This window comes from Gallus gallus, chromosome 20, assembly GCF_016699485.2.
Source record: "Gallus gallus isolate bGalGal1 chromosome 20, bGalGal1.mat.broiler.GRCg7b, whole genome shotgun sequence".
In the NCBI taxonomy this organism is placed as follows: Eukaryota; Metazoa; Chordata; class Aves; order Galliformes; family Phasianidae; genus Gallus; species Gallus gallus.
In genome coordinates this window covers 12,401,667-12,427,602 of record NC_052551.1, presented here as the reverse complement: position 1 = coordinate 12,427,602, position 25,936 = coordinate 12,401,667, and the positions used below count along the sequence as shown (strand labels likewise).

General features: G+C 43.4%; 2 protein-coding genes across 6 annotated transcripts in view; one reads left to right on the top strand and one right to left on the bottom strand.

Moving 5' to 3' along the window:
• Nucleotides 1–13,343, bottom strand: part of LOC419333 (formin-like protein 16-like) — a 29,921-nt gene extending 16,578 nt beyond the window's left edge. For 2 of the 5 annotated variants that reach the window (XM_040651055.2, XM_025142314.3), the window contains exons 1-6: nt 13,197–13,343; nt 11,779–11,874; nt 5,538–5,642; nt 4,106–4,192; nt 2,028–2,201; nt 636–784 (exon numbers count right to left, since the gene is read on the bottom strand). In XM_040651055.2, the coding sequence (XP_040506989.1) occupies nt 636–784; nt 2,028–2,201; nt 4,106–4,192; nt 5,538–5,642; nt 11,779–11,874; nt 13,197–13,232 (647 nt within the window). In that variant the 5' untranslated portion in view covers nt 13,233–13,343. Of the gene's footprint in view, nt 1–635; nt 785–2,027; nt 2,202–4,105; nt 4,193–5,537; nt 5,643–6,873; nt 11,745–11,778; nt 11,875–13,196 lie in introns of all 5 variants that reach the window. The other 3 variants (XM_040651056.2, XM_417501.7, XM_040651057.2) reach the window with 2 other exon arrangements.
• An 8,628-nt stretch (nt 13,344–21,971) lies between these two features.
• MC3R (melanocortin 3 receptor) lies at nt 21,972–25,584 on the top strand. The gene has a single exon (XM_004947236.5). It carries the CDS (start codon nt 22,319–22,321, stop codon nt 23,294–23,296), a length of 978 nt encoding a protein of 325 aa, XP_004947293.2. The 5' UTR covers nt 21,972–22,318; the 3' UTR covers nt 23,297–25,584.
• Nucleotides 25,585–25,936: the final 352 nt, after the last annotated feature.

The window sequence follows — 25,936 nt, the reverse complement described above, 5'->3', positions numbered from 1 at the left end:
CTCTCTCTAAGGCGTGGCTAGTTGGTTGAGGTTTTACATGAGGAATTTAAATGAGTTTTGCAGCACCAGAACAATTAAACATAAACTATGAATTGCATCTACTCCCACATAAACAATCAAAGTGATATGAACTGTTAACAGAGCCGGCCATTATATTGACCTCTCCTTTCTTGGAAGCAGGGACTTTCAGTTCAAATGGGTCCCCAGATGTTTCCACCATTATTTACTTTGCCAAAAAAAAAAAAAATAGAGAGAGAGAGAGAGAGAGGATAAACACCAAGCGGAAAGCAACACAAGGGCTTTGCTTCAGGAGACAAATAAAAATCAATTTTTCTTTGTTAATGAACTTATTAAAAGTTGAAAGGTGACAAATCCTGTGACGCACTTGGGGACAGTGCACACATACAGCAGTAGCCCTTTACAAACAATTAAATCATTTTGTGTGAACCGTGAAGTTTTGTTTGCAGTAATTGCCCTGTGCAGATAATTACGGGGTCATTTTTTTTTTTTCATTAGCTTTTGGTAGATGAACTTTTTTTTTCTCTCCTCTCACTTGACAGTGTGAGCCATGTCGGACCACGGACAAACAGAGCAGGTGTTTTAGAAGGTGCCACAGAAAAAGATATGGTTCATACTTCACCCATTCAGTGGACATAAAAGCATTCTGCTGCAAATCCAGCACTCCTTCATGCACCACGTCACACTCTGCAGCTCTCTCCAAGCAGGGCTCCCCCGGCCTCCTGCATGAGTTACTCTGCATCACTCTGCTCAACAGGTACATTATCTATAGAACAGGTGGCAGAGAAATTGTGTTTTCCATATTAATTCCCTTGAATCAGACATTAGCAGGTAGATTTTTCTACTATAAAAACGATAGACAGCATTGTAACAAGCAGCTGAATAGGCAAAATTCATTTATGTAGAATAAACTGGGTCTGTCTCTGATGCTGAGCTGCTTAACTGCAAGTCGTTGTTATGCCCACAGCCCTATCAGTGCAAGGAGGACGCATCTTGCTCTGGAGAGGTTACTGTGAAACACAATTTTACTTTTAGAATTTGTGTACGAAGCAATCTAAGGCAATCTAGACTGTTAAGCTCAGTGCCAGCCCAAGGAGTACCTGACTGATTTACTGTGAAATCTGGAACAAACCCAGCAGAAAAGTGAAAGCGTGCTGATGTCTGTAATTTACATGCATAAAAATGAGTATGAATTTAAAGCACTCTGGTTATACAGTGCCTTATCTGAGTGTTATTGCTATGGAACAAGTGCACCTATTTAAGTCCTTCTGCTAGATGTAATCTATTTTGAAAATTAAGCTGATCGACCACAAAGTGCCATTCATCTGGAATGCAAATTCCTGCCCGTGTTGTGAGCTCTGAGCTTCCCAAAGGACAAACCCCTCAGCAAAAAGCTTCTTACAAGTGGGTTACATCAGCAGCTTGGACACAAACTCTTCCATGTTTTTAAGAGTCCTGACCAGAACTGTGCAGCTGAGTTCAGTGCTTCAGCAGCGGGATGAGATGCTTCCAAGAGCTGCCCATTCCCAAGCACAGGCAGCACCTGCACTTGTGCAGAAGGTTGGTGCTCGTTTCACCCCTTCAGTTTCTCTAGTCTTAATTTAGCTTAATAACACTATCTACTTGGAGTATTTGAAGGAATTGAAACCTCAAAGTGAAACTTGTCAGAAAACATCAATTAAAATTCAACTGTGTATGGCATCAGTTCTGTTTCCTTGATTTACTGCAGTCTCAAACGCATTGCATCCAAAGTGTTGGAAAAAATGCATCCATTTTCATCCCACATCCTGAGCTGGCTGTATGTCTGCAGGTTCAGTGGCCAAACTTTATCCTGAGCTCACATTTCCTTTGTTCTATGCACCACCATCTATAGCATAAAGACATACCACTTCTTTGATTGCACAATGCACAACATAATAATTCCCATTAATGTCCGGATCCTGCCAGGTGCCAGCATAGCATTAGCTGTTATTTATAGCAATCTCTCTCTGGCAGTGTAAAAAGCTTACCTTCCTTTTATCATCAAGAGACACTGCTTCCAGCTCATAGTCTTGTCTCCCATGAAACACAATGCTGAAACGTCTTCTTTCAGTATCTTCACAGGATTTGACTTGCGAGAAAGGGAACTGCTTCTTAATAATTCCTTTTTCAATGTTAAAAATTGTCTTTGTGTTGAAATCAATCTGGAATAGAAAGTTCACATTACTTGATTCCATTGCTTCTCTACACTGGAAAGGAAAGAGATCATCCCAAGGATTATCATGCAAGGGCATGCAAGCCATAGGCTAGCCCAGCATACATGTCTGTTTTGCCAATGATTGGAATAAAAAATGCCATTTCCTCACTGAGATAATGTACTGTATTTGTTTTATTTACAGAACAGATACTCATTGTAACTGTGTTTCCCTATTTTATTTGATGAATATACATCAATTTATCACTTTGAAATATCTATTTTTACATTCCCCTTGCCTTATTAACCCCAGTGCAAAAGCTTCCCAATCAGCAGCAGTGCTCATACACACTAATGGCACAACCATCTCAGCAGACTCACTTACTGACCCATTCAATGATGTGAAGGTGCTTATTTTTGCAACATCTTCTGTGTCAGGAAAAGAGGGCACTCTTTGGAGATTACCTTCTGACACAAACATTATTGTTTTGAGATCTGATCTAACAAGATTTTTTTGCCTGTGCTTCTGTACAGACATAAACATGCATACAGAGTTGGAACAATATTATTAGCCAATAAAGTTTTCTTGTTGTATTTTTTTTCCCTGCCACAGCTATAACAATTAAAAATTGGTTGTTCCAAAACAGGGTTATCATCACTCCACTGCGCAGTTTTATTGATACAGATCCCGGTATCTTTTTTGTGTGGTCATCCCTTCTGAGCAGAAACAGCTCCATCCATCAATAAGATGTGAACATTACCTCTGTGCTTTGCATCAGCACATGTGGCCCACAGAGGAGAAATTCAGGTCTTGCCCAAGTTAGATGTTTACCTGTGGTCATGAATAATTTCCAGTATCTTTCATTCATATCGTGCAGACCATGCTAACCCAATGCTAGTGCCTTGTCCTCATTTCTGCTTATCAATGGAAGCCTCCAAAGCAGCACCACGCTCGTTGTTATCTCTGACTTCTGAAGGCTGCTGGTCACTAAAGGACTGCAATTAAACTACTGAGTTTCCAAAATGACATGCTCCATGGCCATTATAGCTTTCTCCAGTTTTCCATCAGCTTTATGTCTAACCAAGTCATCTTTTAACTACAAACGTTTGTGGATACTGCAAGAAATAACATTATACTTTCAAAGCTGAGATGTAGTAAAACAAAAACACCCCTTAGTACATTCAAGCTGGTGCATAATGACAAAAAAAAGAAGAAAGGAGCTCACAGGACAGAGTAACCAGAGATGAAATGCACTGTCTGCCAAATGAAACTTTCCCTGTAAAAATGTTTTACCATGCTTCACACAGCCTCAGTGAAGCAATAAAACAGAAACTCTGCTTGTCAGAACCATGGAAAGATAGTCATCAACACAGCAAAACCAAAAAATCCTGTGAGCAGAGTCAGCCAATAAGGACTTTACCTTCCCAGCTGTGTTTGCATTTGAGCAAACAGCCAGACCAGGGAATGCAGCACTCCCCATGCAGCCCAACTTGTCAGCTCTGAAAACTGCAGTCCTCTCTTTATACAACAGAGAAGTACAGATTTAGGATCAAAACTGCATGCTTCCTTAAAACCACTATCATAGCCTTCAAATACAGACCCAAAGATCCCCCCTTTGGCACTCTTGTCATATAGCTCTGCTAGAAGAGAAGGGTGTAATTTGTGAAGTACATGTACTATGCAATCTGTGATCAACAAGTACCTACACCGAATTAAGTGCTATTTTTAAAGTAAATCCTTTACACAATCCTTTGCATCTTCAACTGGAATGAAGTTAAGTGGATGACTGCACTGAAGTCAGTGAACCCTCTCCAGTTCCCACCTGCAGAGGCCCTGGTGCAGGAAACGGAACATAAGATGGATGGCATCTCCTTTGGAGATATATCTTCAGAAGTCTGAATTATTTGCATTACCTGCAAAATTCGTTTCTGCCACCGATAGTGTTTGTATTTGTAGATACTGTAGTTAAACAGTGAGCCAGTTAGCAAATCCTGTGAGTCCTGAAAAAACAGAACAGAAATCAGCACGAGGTCCATACTCTATTATTTTTGTCCACTCAAATACAATCATGTTGTCAGGTGAAATCTCCCTCAGTGAGCATTGCTCAAACCAGGCTTTGTAGAAGTGCTCCATGTGGAGACTGATGGAAGCACCCTCCTGGTCTGACTTCACAAACACAAAATACCCACAGCTCCCGATAAACTAATGAAGAGATCACAGATTTGGGTGGAAAATGAAAGAGAGAGCAGAGAAGAGGAAGATGAAGGAGAAAACAACAGAGTGCATGCAGTTGCACTAGGGACATTTCCAAATACATGGCTATGAGACATCTATTGGATGCACTAGCGAACAAAGGCAGTCTGTGATTTAAAGAGACATGTTTACGTGCCCTCAGATGTGTTGCACTGAAATGGCAGATCTTTGTTCTTTGCTGCTGTGTGAGGGTACCCAATTTGTTATCTGATCTCTTGCACTAGCTGTATGGTTTGCTTGGATGGGAACTGCTATTCTAATCTTCAGCAAAACACAATGACAAGAAGGTCATGAGTCAGACACATTAAATTGCATTTATTTCTTATGATTAATCATCACAAAAGCATCAGAGCAGCAGACATAGAAAAGGAGCCCTTCCTCTTTTTATTCTGAGAAGATATGCCCACATAGTTCTACACCTCTGAGCTCAACGTTTTTGTTGCCTTTCTATGCAAGCTAATTCTTCATGAGGATTTATTTTTGCTTCTACTTCTACTTCTTTCCAGCCAAGAAGTGAAGGAGCAGTTTAGAGATTTCTAAAAATTCCAAAAATCACCAGATTTATCTCAAAATCACCACTAGTTTCCACTGTGCAAAAAAAATCCTAAGATTTCACTCCTTGCAGGAGATGATCCCATAGGAGGGGTGTTCAGAAACCCAGGCTAGAAAAGGAAATAATGAAAAGTTCTCCCAAGAGTTCTCTGCTGACTCTTCTGTGGTGATGATGGAGAGAGATTGCAACCAGAGAGATACTGGACTGACAGTAAGTAGAGAAATAAAAGGCTGATTTATTAATGTACAGAGCTATTATTCAGGGGATAATAAAGCTCCTGTGGACACATCTGGTGTAGATTCAAACTACTTCATCCAGGTAATGACATGAATATAACCACAGCACCTACATGAGACATCCATAGGATAGAACACATCGATTTTAGCCAGACACATTTGGTCATAAACTGGAGTGTTTGCACATAAAGGGAGACTGCAGCTTTGAAAGCAGGACAGACATGCTCTAACATTCAACCAAGCTTTCCAGAACGTGCTTGTACATTTGGATGGCTTGCAAAATAAATCAAAGAGTGACCTTACCTTATCGGCGTACCCTTCTTTCTGTGCCAAATGCAAAGCTCCTTCAATGCTCACTTCTTTATTTTTCACCATGTTCATAATTTTGAGGATTTTTTCCTGGCTTAACTGGAGAAAAGTTAATCAGATGTGTTTAGAGACTATGTTTTCATTTGGCTACTGAGGATACAGACTGCTTGTGATAGTCACAGCCACACTATCTGCTATAAAATCACAATTCCGCTCGTATTCTGTGTTCTATCCACAACCCACCCAGTAAATATAATCTCTCTTTGAAACCTGGTGAGAGGCCACAAAACATCAAATATCCAGAGGCCTTTACAATTTCAGAGGATGGGTGGTAATATCTGGAGACAGAACTGCCAGGAGGAAATCTTCTGTGTTAGAAAATCTGGCAAGAAGTGAAAGCATCAATTTTGCATGCTTGCCAGTGTCTTACCCTTAGCATAAAGGACTGCACACAAAAAACATGAAAGCAAAACCAGACCGTTAGAAATTTCCAAGATGAAAAGAAGAGAAATTGATATCCACTACCAGGTACAACCATCACATGAGCTTATCTAAACACATTAAAGAGCGGACATTACACTTCTCCTTTCTTTTGCTCAAAAAAATAGAGGTTACATTTCTAATAGGCTTACGCATATGATTCTATGTTACTCTAAAATGAAATGGGTGGGGATTTTTATGCAAAATCAGAGCTGAGCAAGGAAAAGGGACAGTGGAGTAACCATGTGCTCAGGACTGCAGTCACTCACACTGTGAAAGCTCTTTCACAGTCGTTTGTAGAAGGAATACAACAGACCAAAATGTTCCCCGGTGCTGTGTCCATTCCTGAGCAGGAGCAGAACCAGGAGCTTGGAAGGTGTGTATAGCAGAGCCCAGGGCTCGTACAGGAGCTTCCAAACATGCAGGAAGCCACGCACTGCCCCAGGGCCTAAATCCTTGCACCTATTGCTTATTCCAAAAGATGCCCTCAGGTTCAGCCCAGGCACGTGGTTCTTTTATCCAGTAGGTTGTCTACAATATTCAATTACCTACGACATGTGATGTTTCCTACCTCCCTGGTGAGTGGGAGCTCTGGCAGGCAGCTCTGTGGCACACAGCCCCACTCATTCCTATGCTTTAGAGATGCCTTTACCTACAGCTCCACACACACAGAGCTCTCTGCCCCAACCCCAGCTCCCAGCCTTGGAGCCAAACAAGGTCCTCTGCACCACCCAGGTACTGCCACAAGTCTGGTGGGCGATGTAAAAACCACCACTGCCATCAGTGACTCATCAGCCCATGTGCTGCCTCTTTTTCCCAGCCACACCACAACAAACACAGTTTAACTTACCCAATTTCCAGCACGTGAACCTGTTTCTGATCAATCTGAATGATTTTACAGCCAACGGATAAAACCAGGAGTAAAGGAAGAAGAAATACTTTGTTTTTAAAGCCTCAGAATCCTCAGTGCTAATATCAAGGTAACTTACAGCATAGCTCCTGGCAGCAAATTGCAGTGTGAACAGCAAGGAAAGCCAGAAAGCAGTTTGGTACTTCCTTCGCACATGCTGAGGCACACAAGGTTCCTACAATCACCTCCACAGTCTGTATTTGAATTTTAGAAGGCCATATATTTACCCCACACCTACACTGTACATGATTAGATCTTAACAAGATAATTCCTCACTGAACAGGCTCTGTGTAAGCTAACAAGAATGTGGATATATGTGAGTTGGAAAATCTAGTTTCCTTAGGGCTAAATTCTGCCAGCTTCAAAGTGCAAGATCCTATTTATACAGGGCTGCAGTTCCTGGCAGAAAGTTGGGTGGTATTTTCTGCAACCGTTGGGCTCTTTTGCAAGGTAAAACACTCAAAGACTTTGCATCGCTATGAAAATGATAACGTAAAGAGAACATCATAGCCCTGTGTCAAAGACACAATCAGATTCAAATAAACAGGAGAAGGATTCACCTCCTTCACTTCAGCACACGAGTCATGTAATGGAGGAGCTCAGTTTGCTACTGAATTCCACTGTGGTGTTCAACAACACAACGTATTGCATGCATCTTGGGAATGCTTCCTAAGAATGGACAAAAAAATCACAGCAGTTTCAGCTTCCAACCTGTCCTCAGGCAAGCAGGTTCCATTCTGCAGTACACTGAGCACGGGGCACTTCAAGGTCCATCTTTCTGGCAAATATTCTACCCTGGACTAAGGATCCTTACCACAGCTCATCCCAAACACCAACATTCTCTCGTAATGGCTGTTTCTGCTTTGTGCTGTTGAAAATTCTCAAAAGGTTTCTCTTACGACATACAATTTGCAGAAATGAGTGCATTCTCAGCTCTACAAAATATTCAGCTCTTCATTCTGCTGATGCTCACCAAGGTCTCCTTCACACTAGGATGAAGCTCTGTTTAAGCCTTGGAAACAACAGGGAACGACTCTTAGTTTTCTTAATAATACATGAAGAGAAATGTTTGGAAAAGAGAAAGTCCTTTTGCATTTTGCAGATTGAGGAAGGTGGGTTAGTCAGTGTGACTGCTGGCAGTTAATGCACTCCCCAGAGAGCTCACAAGGCACTGTGTTTGGTACAGGTTATTTTCAACAGGACCTGGTGTTTTACTGTCTCTGTTGGGTCCCTCTGCACATCTGTAAGCGATGGGGGGGGGAAAGGGGGGGTACACTTCAAAAGACAACAGAGACAAAAATAAAGGCACATTTCAGCTTATGAGATCAGTCAGAATTGCTTGTCAGAGGTCTGTCCAGCCTGCTCAGGTTTTTGGCAGCCATGTGTTAGAGTGGTATTTTACTTGTGGAGAGACTTGAGGAACAGATCCTGACCTTTATGGCTTTGTGCCTGCAGGGCTTTTCTTTCAGCTCATCACAATTTTTGTAATGCTCATTTTTGTGTTTATTTTCGATGGTTTTTTTTTTTTGTTGCAAAGAAATGAGTTTTGTCAAATTATCCACAGAAAGGCCACCAAGTCAGATCGTGTTGCATTGCCTAATGGAAAGTGACTGGTGCAACCAAACAGAACGGTTTTATAGAGGGTTCGATGAAAAAAAAAACAAAGGCTGAGAAAAGGAAAATTACTTCTTTGTTATAAAACATTCACGTTAAGGAAACGCCTGAGATTGCATTGACAATACGTTCTTTTGCCTGCCAGGTTAAAGAAGTTTTGTTTAATACAGATTAAATTTTCATCACCCACCCAAATTTCAGCGTAGCCACTCAGCTGCTTCGAAAGAAAAATCAGTGCTCACAATTGAAGGAAGAGTGTGGGGCTCCAGAAATTCTTTGCACACCCATTACTCTGCAGGGTGAAGTGTTCATATTTTTGGCCCAAATACAGTATAAAATGTGTTCGGTGGCAAGATAAGAGATTTCTGGCTTATTCTTGAGCAGCTGCCCCTGCAGTACTTAACCCTTCCAGGGCTTCCTGCTGCTCCTCACCTCACGGAGGCCCTAAGAGGTCTGGTGCTGCAGGTAGTCTGAATGCCAGGGCAAATATTTCTGTAAAGACTTGAGAAAGGTCTCCAAATCTTCTGAGCATCAGCCGAGAGTGGGGCTAAAATCACACAGTGAGGTGTCATTTACAGCTCATTGAACAGATCTGCAGATGTCGTGCAGAGCATGGGAGACCACTCAGGCATAGGACAAGCTGATATCCTCCTGTGTCTGTTCCTATGCTCACTTTTGCACACACATACCAGCTCACCTCCCCCAGCTGACCAGAGGGTCACTGTGACTCTTCTGCAGTCAGCAGAGCCCCCTGGGAGCCTCTAGGTGACAATTCAGCACATGTAAGACCTGTCTCTTTTTCTCCATTACCAATAGAGGAATGTGAGCTACATGATTTTTGCTCAGCTCGTTTTTATTCCACAGACCATACTACCTGAATCATAATAACATGACAGTAGTCGTCTAATGCAGAAAGACTCAAACACCCATGGAGATGCAGAGTTGTTAGTCAGTTCCATACACGTGGGATCACAATTATTGCAAATAGCAACATGACTCAGTGAGACCTTATTTTGGGTTCACTTAGGTGAAGATCATATCTAACATGCACTGAGCTCTATCACTTCCCATGACAGCAAAGCCAAGTCATGCAGAAATCCTGCTTTCTGTACAAACGAGGAGATGTTTCCATTCTAACCCAGTCAAGATTTTCATTGCTATTGCTAAGCAGTCATTACATTTGTCCTTATTAAACATTAACATTGTGAAACATTCTGCTCTGCTTGTTACGAGGAGTAAGAGCCAAACCAGCTGTGGCTGCTGCTGCACTGAGGGCCCTCCTCCGCACTGCACAGAAGCAGCACTCCACAGCACCACCAGCGTCAGCCCTCCAAGAGCCAAGGGGACTCAGAACGAGGGGGGGAGCCAAGTCATGACTATGGGTATTTCTTTACAGAGGTCTCATGAATTTCTTGGCATTCATCTGACTGAAAGCCATTTGTCCACACAAGAAACGTGCAGCTTCAACACACATGCCTGAGGTATTTTTGATCCAGCATAGAGTAACACTTTCGTTCATTTTGAAGTTCAGGTTTTTAAACATAGAATTTAATAATAGATTTTAGTTTTCATCTACAAAAGCAGATTGAAGAGGCTTAGAGGTAAAGCCTCTGAGGGCTTTCTGCTCACTCAGTGCCTTTCAGCTACAGTACACATCACTTTTGCAAACCAAATACAGTGGAGAAACTTAATAAGTGCCAGGATACGATGCAGTGATGGACCTCTTATGAAATTTCAAGTAGCAGCTTCCTTCTCTGAGCTGTGATTCTAAAGAAAAAAGGTTGTTTTTTTTTTTTTTCTTTTTAAATCAAAGGCACTGGTTTACTTTATTGTGGACATTTGCCTTCTTCACCGTCCCACACAGAACATTGCCTGCATGCTGAACGTGTCATTTATGTGATTTTAAGGACAGCAGATGTGATCTGGGTTGCCCTAAGACTTCCAGTTCTGTGTTACCAACTTTCATCTCCTTACAGATTCACTTTCACCACGTTCAAACTTGGCCCAGAAGGTACCATGTGGTCCCATATGTTTGCAGGGGAGCGGCTGTCTCTTATAACTGAGGGGTATCCAAAAAACCTTCCCTTGTAATTTCCATGCAATGTCAATAAAGATGACCGATGTGACATTCATATGTGGCAATACCATCTTTTGTAGCCAGTCATAGCAACAGACTAATATTATTTGTCAAACCGCACTGCTATTCATCAAATAAATTATGCACCTGTAATAATGTTTTGCATTATTTGTTCAGATCTAGAGCTGTCTGAATAATATCTGCCAACATTTATTCAAGGAAGGTATTAATCAAATAGTAGCTTGATTTCCCTACAAACACCTGAAATTCTGCCACTTTCAGTAGGAGATAAAGGAGCTCAAACATACTCTAATTCAATTTATTATATTATGCACTAGTGATTAAGTACCATAACAAAAAAATCCTAAAGAGCTGGCCTCAAAATATGTAGGAATATAGAATATGAACTGGAGTGAAATGCATGCAGCACAGCTTGCCATGCAAACCAGCACATCTCAACTGGCAGTTCTGCAGAACCTGCAAACATTTAATTCAAAACAACAGCAGAACCAAGAAAGCTGAACTGCCTTACAAATCCTCTGTTCCACCCAACACCGACATGGAAGGAGCAGATTTCCAAGACCTACAAGGCCCAGAGAAAATCAGATTTCCTTTTTGTCATCCAATGAAAACAGCCCATCTCCAAAGCTACAGGAGCACCTCCTGAGCCTGTGTACATGTCTATGAATAAATAGATCAGAAGATACGGAATCCTTATCTAAATGGAATTGATCTGTTGACATATATATGTTTGTATACACCCAGTGAAAATCTGCTTTATGCTACCTTGGAAAAGACCTGGAAAAGAAAAGATCATCTAAGAGAGGTGGCCCTTAACTAAAAGTCTAACAGAAATTGGATGGGAAAGCCATGGGGAAGAAACACTTTAAGGTGGTTAATTAAAACAAAGTGGGGTGGAAATGCTAAAGGGCTGACAACTGTTCCATGGTCCATCAGCCCTCAGAAGACTTGGATGAAAAGTCCCAGGAAGACATACAATCAAATTTTAAAAAGATTTCACAAAAAACCTTCAAGACGTTTTTCTCAGGCTCGGTTCAGCTTCGCAGATATTTTGGTGAATGTACAACCTGGGCATTGTGCATGTGCTCTACTGGGGGCCCTGAGGAGGGAAGGGAAGGAAAAAGTAACACCACCTGGTTATGGTTTCCTGTTCTCTGATTCTCATTGATGTAAGCCCTTTCTGGTAGCAAATATTTGGCCATTTCCTGCCCTGGCCTCCCCAGCAGTACCTGAAGTAAGAAATAAGAGCAGTGATTGGTAAGCTGCACCTCAGGCTGTGCTTAGCACATGGGTGCTAAACAGTAAACACGTGGGTATGTAGATAGTGAGGAAAGGGATAGCACTTTGGGACTGGATCTGTGTCCTTTCAACCCCACTGTCACCAACAGCTTCTCCACATAGACCACAGTCCCTCTGCACATCAGTATAATGAACAGTGCAAGATGGAACGTGCGCTTTTATTGCATTTCAGTTGTTATTACTTCAGGTGGAACCACTAATATCTGTCAAGCTAGATGACTCAGTCTTTGCATGACCTGTTACACTGCCCTCCACAAAATTTTCCAAAGCCATACACGTTGATGTTGCAGTGGAGGAACCAAATGCAGAAACATGGCCTGTACTCTTTTTCCTCTGTGAGAGCCCTGGGAGCAATAAGAAGGCTTTGTTCTCATTTCTGCCATCACCCTGGGTTTGCCTCGAGCCTTTCCTCGCAAATCTTTCCGTGAATACCTCACACTTCCCAGTGAAAAGTGAGATGGTGCAAACAGGACGGGATTCTCCTCAGCTCTCCCATTCTTCTCAAAGCACGCAGGAACTGCAAGCCATGCAGTGCTGGGAGAACTTACTCAGAACCAAGCACTCCATCACATGCAGCCTACACATAGCACACCCATTCCTTCCACCAATTGCTCTTTACCCCAGGGACTCTCCACCAGTACGTGCTATCAGCTTTCCCAGTGAAAGGGGAATTTTCCACCACTTATTTCACCAGGTAACAGACTTTCCTACATACAAGTATTGCGACAAGCAGAGTGCTGCAAAGGCTACAGATCTTGCAGGAACACTCTGACAAATTCAGTAGTGTTGCAAGCTGATGTATTTTCAGTTCTAGCATATCAATCTTATCAAATACCAATACGATTATCAAAAACTGCATTTGCCTACAATGCAAAACACTTTTTTTCCCACTCTCCTATTATCTTATGGAAATTCTTAGTGCAGAGAATATATAGTACTAATAAATCCTCTCTAAGAGCAGCAGAAAGACTGGTTTTCTCCCTTTGTCCCCCTTTTCATATCAGAAAAGCCTTGCACAGTTCACATGTGCCCAGTCCAAAAACGCATTGTTTTGTACCCACCATCCACTAATGTTTTCTGATCTATTCAACCAGCCTAAGCTCATACCACATCATAACCAATTACATTAAACAATCTACTGCAAATGTCCTACCAACAAAATACAGGGACATTGTCAATCTCCAATACTCCCTCTCGCCCATTAAGCACAGCAGAGCACTTCCACATGAGCCATCACCACTTCTGCCCATACCTGTGAAAAAGCATCTTGTGTTCTGGTGTTATCCATGGCTGTGAAGACTCTGTTTGATTCACCAGCATCCCATTGGGTTACAGACTGTTCATTAACCACACCTGCTTCTCCGCAGGACCACTCTCCTCTATTTTCTCTGCCTCTCTCATGAAATCTTGCAGCCCACAGTTTTTATTAAGCCTTACTTCCTTTTATGCTGAGAACTGAAAGAAACATTACTTCCCTACGGCAGCTGTGTGAACAGAAAAAAAGTAGAAGTTGTTTGCTTTTCTTGAACTGATATTTATGTTCCAGAGACTTCCTGAAGTTGCATGAGCCATGAATGCTAACTATTGCTGCACACTGCATCTATCTGAACAACCAACACGTTCCTTACCAAAACAAATTCCACACTCAACGTAAAAAAGTTTGCCTGAGGAACTGCAAATACAAAGCTCGACCTTCAGAGCCACGTCTCTATGCACAGCAGCCACTGTTAGCCTACATCTTCAAGCTCACAAATACCCACATGTTGCACCAAAGCACAAACACACCTGCAGGTTCTCTTACAAGACTGCTGTAAAAATCAGCAGCACTTTAAACTCTGCCTTTGTGATCTGTATTGGAGGAGAAAATCTGGCAATTGGAAGAGTCAGTTATCAGGAAGGCATTCCTGACGTCTTACCGCACATCTGACAGATGCTGGTTAGTAGGTACAGACAAAATGCACATTGGTTTCCCAACCTGTATGTGGTCACTTCCATCCAGACACAAGAAACATGAAAATTATTTCAGAGGTAAAAGCTCTGACTGGATTCAGCTGAGAGATTCACTGCAGTTTGGAATTCCTTGTGCTCCAACGGCAGGCAAAAAGAAAAATCAAATATATATATATATTTCTCCCAAATTATACTTTGAAAATTGTGCCAGGAACTGAAAAAAGCAGTTTTGTTTTGCTGATGGGTCTCATTTCAGTTTTCTGCACTGTGCTAGAAATAATTTTGCAGGTAGGAGGAGAGGAAGTTGAGATGTTCCGTTCTGAAGGGGCTGCCAAGAGACCGCCCGTGGATCCAGGCTGCCCCCAGCACTGCATCACTGCGTGAATTAATTAAAGAATTAGTTAAAAGGAAGGTCAATATGTGGCAATAAAAACAATTCTTTGACATTTGAACTAATTAAAAAATACTCTCTGAAAGAACATTAGCTTAACGAAGGGCGAAAAAGCAGCATGGCTCAACTACATCCCGGCCTTCCAAAGAAATGTGCCATTAAGGACTGTCTGTCCTTTGGTGCTTTCAGTTCTGACTGTTCTCTGCCATGCAGGACACATCGGAAATTTTCCACTAAGCTAGAAAGTGAAATGATGGGAAGCACGTTTCTTTGACAGCTATCTGAAGCCATTCAGTTAAAATAAAATAGCAACTAATTCATCCAGAATGAAATTTGTAATATCAGTCTATTCCCCCTTAGAGACTCCAGCCCTTGAGGAACAACCGTTTTTGTTTGAAATGAAAGAATCAAGGAACTTGTTTTATATAATGGGATGATGGCAGCGTAGGACATTCTAGAATGGGAAAACGACAGGTTTCTGTCGTGAAGGTTCTGCACAGATACGAGGCAGCCTTCCTCCCTCTGCTCTCTGCTGAGCAGCACTTTCTGTGCGGTCACAAAGTACCTGAAGAAGCAGCTGATCAGATCAGAGCCCATTGCTACATTCAGAGCAAACATTTTCAATTAATCTGAAGTCATTAATTATACCTTTCTGTAATAGAGGATCTGGAGTATTTTTCTTTCTTTCTTCTAAGTTAATTGATTCAAACATATGCCAGGGTTGTGTTTTGCAGCAAACACATGGGAACACCCTTCACTTACACAAACCACTCTCCGGTGAGGAGGAATACAGCACAGAAAAGGGTTTTGAGCCAACAGAGATGAGCAAGGCAGCCTAAAACTATCAGTAATGGAAGAAAAGTGAGGTGAGGAGTTGTGTCAATGGTGAACTGTGGAGGAATGAACTGGGGGAAAATACAAGTAATTGAAGACAGAATAGTTCTGTTTCCTAAAGGAAATGGGAAGAATGGAAGAAAAGGCTGCAAGTGCCAGAAGCAGTAGAGCATCTACTCTAAGGGAAGCATGTTGCAATTACAAATCTCATTATTTAGGCTGGGTTAATGTGTGCAGGAAGGAACTGTGTGAGATACAGAGTAAGGAACCTCCTGGCATTGAGGTCTGGCATGAAATTTGGAGCTGAAACATACATTCTCCTCTTCATTTGATGTGATGGATGGAGTGACTGTGCCAGGAAGTACTGAATAAAACTGGAAAACCAACCCACCATTTCAGAAGGAAACCATTTTTTAAGCTTTTTTTTTTTGTCCTTTCCACTTTCCCCAGTGAGTACCCAGCACAGAAATTGATGGCGTGTCAGGTTATGTATTGCTATTTGACCCAATTCTGATCCTGCTTTAAGGCAAGAAAAATATTTATGCACAACAGATGATGCTCCCCTGAACCGAGAGATCCCCTGTGCATTACATGCAAGAAAATAAAGGAGGTGAGGAGATGAATGGAAGATTAACAACTTTAAATGAAAACTGGCAAGCGTTCGAGACCACGAAGCTGAATTCAACTCGAGAGTGACATCTAGTGATGCTCAGCACGCAGCCCTCACACAGTGTTGCCGCTGCAGTGTTATCCCCCACCAAACCCGCAGCCAAACCCACAGTGCTGTACCGCTTCGCTTCTCCTGGGTCTGCGTACATCCCTTAAGCTGGAAGTTGAAACCACATATCTCTGCACAGAAAAAAAGAACAGCCTCGTCCTGTTCACTTCATAGCCGTGACTTGGAAACCGGGGCCAAGAAACAGATGTTTTTGGAGAAGTTAATTGCATTATGAGCACAACAAGCTCCACAGCTCTTCTGTGCTCTTCTTCTTGCTCTTTGGTGGTGGAAGAAGCCTAGGAACTGAGAGGCAGAGATGATGCATCTGTCCATTCAATTGAAGAGGTACACACCTGGTGCCTGACTGCAGCCTTCTTGGGTTTTTGGTGCGATTTTCTATCTTTTTTCATAAAAGCAAACATTCTCTTTACATTTGTCACTGTTTCGCCTTTGATAGCGGTCCACCGTCACCATCAAGAAAAGAAAAAGGAAGGAGGAAAAGGAAAGAAAGAATCCACGTATTTCTGAAAACAGCAGATCTTCATCTCAAGTGATCTCCTGAGCTCACAGTAACAGAGGCTGCCCACCCCTCCTTGCTGTCTGACTTTGGTGACACTGCACACATCCCCACTGCAACGCGTTTTTCAACTGCCCGCAATCTACTTTGCATTACATCCTCAGTGTCACTGTTTGCCTTGCTGAAGCTGGGGCAGCTGCCAGTGACAAACCCTAAAGCTAAGCAAGTTAAAAACGGTCTGGATTTCAAATTAAGAAATTCTTAGTGTTACTCCTCTGCGACACAAGGTGGCACCAGACACTCTCCGAAGCTCAGACTGGTAAGAAAAGCGGACTAGCAACGAAGTTTAAAACAAAAAGCCCTAAAGTTGGGTTTAATCGACCCGAGCTGTAAGGCACCACAGTCTGCACTGGCTGTGTGCAGAATGCCCAGCAGTTGGTGGGAATGGCTGCAGCACAGCAGGGACAGTGCTGAAGCTGCACGTGCAGCTGACCATGGCTGTGCACACAATCCTACTGCAGGCTTTAGATGGGGAGGTTGCAGAACTTAGCATTCATGAAAGCCTACACTCCTCTCTACACATGCAAGTATATTCGATGCTGTATAAGTGCACATTGCTGAAGTTCGCATGAATCACTGTGAATGCAGTCACAAGCACAGATTTTCTGGACTGTGGGTTATGACACATCACTCAACTCAACAAACACAAACCAGACTCCCAGACCCTAGTACTTATACATGTGTTATATGTAACACTTAATACGTAATATATTTAATACTATTGTGCATTATATTATCTACATTATATGTTATATGAATATATATCTTCTTATACATATAAATCCATATCTAACAGTAGAAAACAGAAGGGAATAACAGAGCACAGAAGCAGAGTGACTGGGGGCAAGTGGAAGTGAGAGGGGTTTGGAGATTCCCTCTTTCTGCCAGAACTTGTGGGGTAGCAGCAACAAATTCCCCCAGCAAGGGGCAGGCTGAGGTCAGCCCTCACCTGGGGTTACGTCCCCTCTGTTCCCCAAGCCTGGAGCAGCAAAGCTGCACAGCACCTTCAGGAGTTTCTTATCTGTCAGCAAAAGTGTCCTTGGTGAATTCAGATGAAATCTAATTATTGCTGCCATCAGAAGTTGATGGGAAATGGATGCAACCTTTTCACAACGGTACCTTTTCTTATCAAAACAACATTCAATACAAACAAAAACTTAAATGTCAGCTTATTTTCTTGCATTAAATTGGAAAATGTGTTGTTCGGAAACACCTCACTGTGCATCAATAAATAGAAGGAAAGATGTGCAAATGACCTTGTGCATTTGAACTGCAGGAAGAAGAAAAAAGAACAAGAAATGCTGTGAGTCTAACAAGGCATCACTCCACCACTCCTGCTTTCAAACACAAATGGATACCAGGTTTCACAATTTGTATTTGCTTTCTAACTCTACTTGGCTTTCCAAATCAAGAAGATTCTGTTTCTAACAGCAAATATTCCATACTTACACAGCACGGTTTGACTGCAATATCCAACTTATACTGCAGAATAAGCTCAGAATCCAGAGAAGGGAAATGTTCTAACCCTCATTTAAATCTTGTTTTGCTTTGGAAGGACATCAGCATGATTGTATCTGTGGCATTGGTTTAATAAAAGGGCACATAGGCTTTTACCGGCCCTAGTTCCTGCTTAATCACCAGAACTAAAGGTTGTGTCACTCTGTTCTAGAAATTCTATACAAGGAGCAACGCAGACAATACACTGCAGATGAGTTTCTATTTACAGCCATAGGATTGTACTGAGGTCACATCTGCTGAACACCGAAAGAACAGAATAGGAAAGACTTGGACCAAATTTACAAGGCGAAAGATAGGTTTAATTGGTAGTTCAAATTAAGGGAGATGTTCTTTATGAGAGAAACAGCCTGGGATCCAGACTGCTTCCAGAGCCAGAAAGAGGAAACAACCTATGGTATTTTCCCACTGATTTCAGGAAAGTCCCATACTCTGAAATGAGAACTTAATGAAAAACCACACACACAACCCTTTACTACAACTGTTCCCCCCCCCCCAGATTCTTTTTCCTCTTTTTTCTTTTTCTTTTTTGTCTGCCCAGGGTGTTTTCTGTGTAGCCTTCAGACGGGCAGCCACACACAGGCATGATTTTAGGCAGCCCGCAGCTGGTACATCAGCAGGGCTGGGAGCAGCCGAGAACAGGCCCAGCATGCAGTGCATCCCTAGGACAGAGCAAGTAATAGTGGCAGAAAAAAATATTTGATTTCCTGATCTATTTGTTTTCCCTGTCCTGATACGTGCATTTAACCTGGATGGAAGCAATGAGGGACTCCAAGCACAGCAACAAATGGAGGCCCTCCTGCTTCTCTCCCAGTATCATCTGCCCACAGCACCTGACATCTCAGTACAATCCTCATTCAATTCTGTCTGTATCCAAAGTCTTATGGTCACTTCCAGGGCCTGGAAGGAGGGCAGCCAGCTGCATCAGCTATCAGGGGTTGGACAGCCAAACATACACACCACTCAGCCCCAGCACAGCAGGACAAGGGGGTTTATGAACACAAAGGCTGCAATGTTTTCCAGAAAGACAACGGAAATACTCCTGGGACTCTTGGCACCAATGAAGCTGAATGCAGCTGGCTCAATCACATCTGCTTGTCTTTCAACCTGTAGATGAGAGGACAAAACTGATGCTCAGTATTATCAGTCTGAAGCACTTAAAATCCATTGAACATGACAAAGCACCTGCAGGTGCTGCTAAGTGCTTTGCAATCAGGTCTGCTTTGTCTCCTTTTGTACCTGGATGAGAAGGAAAATTGCCTATAATGTCCAAAAGTTGAGTCTGGTTAAATAAACCCGCTAACAGGCTGAAATTACAAAATACTCATCTGAAAGCCACTTCATTGCAATCACTACCAGACATCCCTTCTCCTCACTAAGCACAAGGCTGGCCTCACCCCAACCAGGGCTGAATGGAAACTGAGTGAGTCCACTCCAAGAAGATGCACTCTCCTGTAGCAGCATCTCCAGGAAATATTATCATGACCATTAGAGCAGCCTGTCCATTTTGCACTGCAATTGACATTATCAGTAATTCTATCTCTGCAAAAGCAGTAGAATTGGACAGCTGAGCAGAACAGTCCCCTCCTACCTTCTGAGAATGAGGCCTAAGGAATTTCTGTGTTGTGCAAATACAGCTTCTACCAATCTTTGCAGAGACCTCGGAGTTGGCTTGAGCCTGCAGTCAGATCCATGATGCTCAGGCCAACACTTTTTAGCATATAATGGCAAAGCTAACAGTGCCATTAATCCATTTTGATATATAACATCCTACTTCCACTTTAAATTGCATCTCAGTGCAAATGGCAGCTTGATTCCTGCTGACAGATGCATTCACAAAGTCCTGATGAAATGTATTTAATGACTTCTTATTGCCAGGTTCAGCAGAAAGATGGATAAATCTGTAGCAGCCTTTTAAAACTGTGTGATGGGGCATTCTGCAGTTGATATTTACAGAGCAAAAACTGAAAAATTAATGTTTGGCCAAGGCTGAAGCACTACGAAGCAGAGGAGAGAGGAATGCCTTAGAGATCGTGTTCAGTCAATGTGGATACTCCCAGTGCACCTCAGCCCTTGCATTTGGACTCCCAGGACTGGATCTGGCTGAGCCTCCTTCGCTCTTCTGCCTCCTTTTACAGTCTATGCATCTTCCTCCTGCATGTAATTGAACGTCTTTTAAGCAAAAGTTCTATTCTGCTGGCATTTTTTGTGTGTGTGCTTGCTTTATTATTAAACAAAACAAAGCAGGAGGTGTTTCTAGAAGAAAGAAGTCCTAGTCAAAAATGCCTGCCAGGTTTCCCTTGAAGAAAGATGCAGCTGCAGGCTCTGCTGGAGTTTTCTGCCCTTGAATCATTTGCCCAGCTAATGGCTATTTATGGATCAAACCATGATGTTCAAAACAGTCCATCATATACGATGATTCATACATGCTTTGTACCAATCATGACTCAAACCTGGTTTTGCATTTTAACTGAAGCAACAACTTAATTTTGCCATGTCCAACCAGATGGGGAGGACAGGACTGGAGTTCAATTTGTGAAACACATCTGGGAATTGGTTTACTCATGGGTGCCTATAGCATAAGTGCCCCGACACCAGCAGGTGATCCAGAGCCAAACTCAGGAGGACTTTGCCCCAACGTTGGATGCTTTTCCCCACAAACACAAGCCATTGCCTCCCACCCTGCCCTCAGCCCAGGAACATACAGCCTCCAGCTGCCACTGCACGAGGCACTTATTCATTTCAAGCTCTGCCTTAGTAACGTCCCATCCTGCTCTGCAGCAGTAGTCACTATATCTTGAAACTGCTGTCTCCAGCCTAATCCATCAGTTCAAGAGAGTTGAGCAGAAACAACTGAGGTTCACCACACAAAATAAAAACAGCTGCTGTAGGCATACATCTGTAACTGCTGTACTCTACAGAGGGAATATTTGTCCCCTACATGGGATTAGAGAAATGAGAGAGAGATTTTCTTGTTTTAAATTAGCTTCTTTGAAACTTGTCTCTGTGAATTTAGGGAGAGACTTTGACAGGGTACATGGAAACAGAATTCCTTTCTCCAGCAGAAGTACCAACCTGGGGAGGTCTCCTGGAGCAGGTGCCCAAGGGTGCAGAGGGCTGAAACACTGCAGGCAGTCCCAGCACTGCGCTGGCTCAGACCCATCCACCCCACAGCTCCGTGCTCAGCTGAACTGCCCATGAGCGTTACTAGAAGGATCTCTGTTTGAAAGGGCCAGATATCAGAGCAGTCCCACGTAGCCATGTACTCTGAGTTAAAAAACAGGACTTTGTGGATATTCAGGGGACAACAACAAAGCTTGAGTGCAGTGAATTCAGAAGGCAGGAATACTTCAGGTCATTGGACATGCTCCCAAGGAAACCAGACCAACATTATATTTCCATTCTCACAAACTGAACAATAGGTTAAGATCGAAGGGAAAAAAAGCAGCAATTGAAGAACCCTGTCCTTGAATATAGGACTACCGGAGATTGTTTGAGGAGTGAATTCAGCTACAAATTAACTTCCAGATAACTTGCTCAGTAAGCAGCTGGGGCTCCGACCCACCTGGAATAACCTTTTGCTGCCTATACAAAACAGCATGCTTCTGAAGCCGGGAGGAGCGGGGGGGGGGGGGGGGGGGGGGGGCGGGGGCCAGGGGAAAAAAGTCCCACAGGATCAACCAGCAAGAAGCAGAGACACACATCTGCCCTTTGCTTCATTTGTGAGCAAATTTAGGAAGGAAAATAAATCCAAACCATCAGGAGGCGCCTCCTCACCTCCTCCTCCGCCTGGGACGAACCCAACGCGCACCGCGGCGGCTGCTGCCGGCAGGGGGCGCTATGCGGGCTGCGCCGCGCCGAGCCGCGCTGTCACTCAGCGAGCCGCCCACTCGGCAGTGGCCGCTGCTCCGCGCGCAGGATCGAGTAGGAGTTGGTTTTCCTCTCACACGTGTATAAAACCCCTGGGGTTTTTTGTTGGTTTTTCGTTGTTGTTTTACCTTTTTTTGCCATCGAAGCCCTGAGCTGCAGCAGCCCGGCCGGCAGCACAGCGGCAGCCGCGGAGCCGGCATCGTGCTGCTGCTGCCTTCTCCCTTCGGAAGCAGCAGCTCCATGCCCGATTTTAAGCTCACTTCCTTCCAAGGCAGAGCAGCAGAGTGGGACTGACACGAGACTCACTGTGCATGAAGATTCTTCTTTTTAAGTTTCTACTTGCAGAAGTGACTAAGGAGACCTCCTGCTCCATCCCACCCCACGTGCATTGCAACAACTTGGAAGGAATCATTTTTCCTTTTGCTTTTTTCTTTTTCTCCTCTTCCCCCCTCTTTTCTTTTCTTCTTCTCTCAATCTTTGCTCTGCCTGCTGTGTTACCTCCTGCAAACCTGGCTGACCATGAACAGCACACACTTCACCTTTTCATTTCAGCCTGTGCTGCTTAATGTGACCGAGGACATCAGTGACTCCATTCTCAACAACAGGAGCAGTGATGGATTTTGTGAGCAGGTCTTCATAAAAGCTGAGGTCTTCTTGACTTTAGGGATCATCAGCCTGCTGGAAAACATCCTCGTCATTCTCGCAGTGCTGAAGAATGGAAACCTACATTCTCCCATGTACTTCTTCCTCTGTAGCTTGGCTGTGGCAGATATGTTAGTGAGCACGTCAAACGCCTTGGAGACCATCATGATTGCAATCCTGAGCAGCAGCTATTTGATCATCGACGACCACTTCATTCAGCACATGGACAATGTTTTTGACTCAATGATATGCATTTCTTTGGTAGCCTCAATTTGCAACCTCTTGGTTATAGCCATTGACAGGTACATAACTATTTTCTATGCCCTCCGTTACCACAGTATCATGACCGTGAAGAAAGCTTTAACCCTAATTGTGCTCATCTGGATCTCCTGCATCATCTGCGGCATCATATTCATTGCCTACTCGGAAAGCAAAACTGTCATTGTCTGTCTCATCACCATGTTCTTTACCATGCTCTTCCTCATGGCCTCCCTTTACGTTCACATGTTCCTGTTTGCACGCCTGCACGTGAAGCGCATCGCAGCCCTCCCTGTGGATGGGGTGCCCTCCCAGCGGACCTGCATGAAGGGCGCCATCACCATCACCATCCTGCTGGGTGTCTTCATTGTTTGCTGGGCGCCTTTCTTCCTTCACCTCATTCTCATCATTTCTTGCCCGATGAATCCATACTGTGTCTGCTACACTTCACACTTCAATACTTATCTGGTCTTGATAATGTGCAACTCAGTAATCGATCCGCTCATTTATGCCTTCCGGAGCCTGGAGATGAGAAAGACTTTCAAAGAAATAGTTTGTTGCTGCTATGGTGTGAGCGTGGGACAGTGCATGCTGTGAGCTCCCGGCTTTGTGTGGGAGCAGAGGAAGCATACAGTAGGTGTATGAATGTGTACGTGGACATAGCTACACAGCAGCTTCATTTTAAAAGCACTGCTTGAAGAAAGGGCACGGGAAAGAAGCTTCTGTTTAATGCCTTGATTTATGCTTCTCAAGATGCAAAGATTCAACACAATGATTTGAAGCATTTAAATAGCCGTAACAAAGTGAAGTCCAAAGGAGCTTGCAAAATAGATGAAAAATGTGAAATGAGGAAAAAAGAATCCTGAAAGTGAACGTTACTCCACAGAGAATGGAACAATATTCTGTCTCTCTCCTCCATCTGCACCTGTTGCTTTATCTCTGTGCCTCTATCAGTGAAGTCAGCGTTTCTTAATAGATTCCCTTAGGAGCCTCTCTGGAAAGCTTCTCACCCACAGCCAAATCAAAACGCAGAGAAGTGACAGCTTTGCTCTGATGTCTCCACCTTTTAATAAAGGAACAGACTGACATTTGTGCTGCTTGCTATAAAGCAAACCAAGAAAAGTCTTAAAAGGATGAAAGCAAACCGTCCCTGGCACTGAACTGTTTCCTTCTGTAAAGTCAGCTCAGTGAGAATGAACGACTGTGTGATAGTGCCATTCACACAGCTGATGGGTGGAAGTGACTCCTTTGAAGATGCCAATTACGTTCCTTATTGTGGGATAACAGTATTACATCCTCAGAACATTTTTGAAGCAGTGGATTGCACTGATTAATGTATTTGGTATGTTGATAAATCGGATGTCTCATTTTGATAATTATCATCCAGTGAGATTCATCCCTTGAGAACTTCGAAGGCCGGGGGGGGTCTGAAGGCAGAGCTGAATATAATGAATAGCTAAGATGCCAAATCACTTAACACAAAGCTGCATTAAATCTACTCAGACTCTTTGCAAACAGCCATTTGGCTGAGTGAGGTACCTGCTAACAGGCAGATGTGGCTCTATGCACTGATCAGTGTAAGCCCTGGGTCAGCCTGTTTTTACTTAAAGAGCTTTAACCCGACATCAGTGGACGAACACTCCTGCGCTGAAATCAAGAAAGCAACACGTCCTTTGCAGCCATTTTTTGTGCAAGTTGTTGGCATGTAAAGCACACAACTTCAGCTACAGTAGTTCAGTCTTTTCCTCTGCTTCTTGTAGGAACAAAGCACACGGGAGGCCCCCAGGTAGCACCTCGTAACCGAGCAAAGGCAGACGTGAGCTGTGTGTATTACAGTGTACAGGCTGTACTGCTACCATCACAGTGCCATACTAAGAAAACTCTAAGCCATGTTAAAGTCTGCTTAGCAGCCTTCTGATATCTTGCTTCTAGTAAAGGCAGTTGCCTGAAACCCTCAGGAAAACAAAGTCTGTTGCTTTCAAGCAGCTAAAAGCTCTCATTTGGTTTAAGTCTTTCTCTCGTTTCTTCCTTTCAGTGCAATTGCTAGGTTATTTCTGGGGCTCTCCCTGTCAGTCCTGCAGACCAGAGCCTCCCAGCCCCTCCTGCCTCCAGTTCTGCATTCACACACCATGGCCCAGCCCAGCTCCCAGCTGATGGGATTTTACTGCTGGCTCTGGAACACAGCTCTTACTGCCTGCAGGAAATACGTCTCACTGACTCCAAACACTGGTCTAGAATATTTGACTGTGTTTTACTCTCAGCATCCTACAACATATTTAGAGAGCATGCAAACTTTCTAATCCTGTTGAGTGTATCATTTTCATAGGGTCAAGAACCCTCTCTCCCTGTGCTCCAACTACATTCTGCCCGTCAGCCCAAACCAACCTCACGTCCACCATTTCCCTTGCACTCTCACCACACCTGAAGTTCCCTTGTCAAGTTCTCATCTCCTCCCACAAACCCATTCCGCAGCCTTCCACCACCCCAACATTCCCACCATTCCACCATTCACCTAACTTCATGAATACATTTAAAATAAAAGAATTCAGAAAAATCCTACACCAAGGTCCCTTGGGCACATAGCAGAGCAGGTATAGATGGCATTTCCACCATGGTTCAGGCAGCGACCAGAGAAAATCCCAACAGCCAGCAGTAAGCTCAAGCTGAGTGCTCTCAGCCCATATCTGCATCTCACAAATCGCAGCTGGGCAGTGGTAAAGCCTGTTTTGTTGGCTCCGGCTTTTGCAACAGCAGATGTGGTACATCAAGATGAACTGAAATCAGCATAGGATATCTCATAACAGACCTTTTCTTGCTGTGCAAAACTTTACCTACTTGTAAAAATCCCTCCCTGCTATCAGCATTATGTACCTTAATTCTACAGAGCATGGTTTGCTACAGCTTTCTGCCTCAGGTTATTGTGTATTTAGCTCTTATTGTACCTCATGTCTTATTTTTCATCTTAGACACAATTTCAGATGAGACTTTGATTCATACTGTGCTGCATATTTAAGCAAAAAAAAAAAGATCTGTTGAATAAAGCAATTTGAAGACATCGCTCAGAATTGTGTCTGCTTTTCCTGGAGCACCACTCCATGTCAAACCACAGTCTGTGTGCTCTGGTTCACAAAACAAGAAACAGAGTTTAGCACTGGGGAAAAAAGCCTCCTCATTGTGCATAGCAGCCACAGAGGAAGGAGTGAGAGGAGGAGCTCCTCCATCCCGCATGCAGATGTG

Bases quoted from the DNA above. Each gene is read 5' to 3' on its own strand.
- MC3R (XM_004947236.5), top strand. From the start codon at position 22,319: ATGAACAGCACACACTTCACCTTTTCATTTCAGCCTGTGCTGCTTAAT.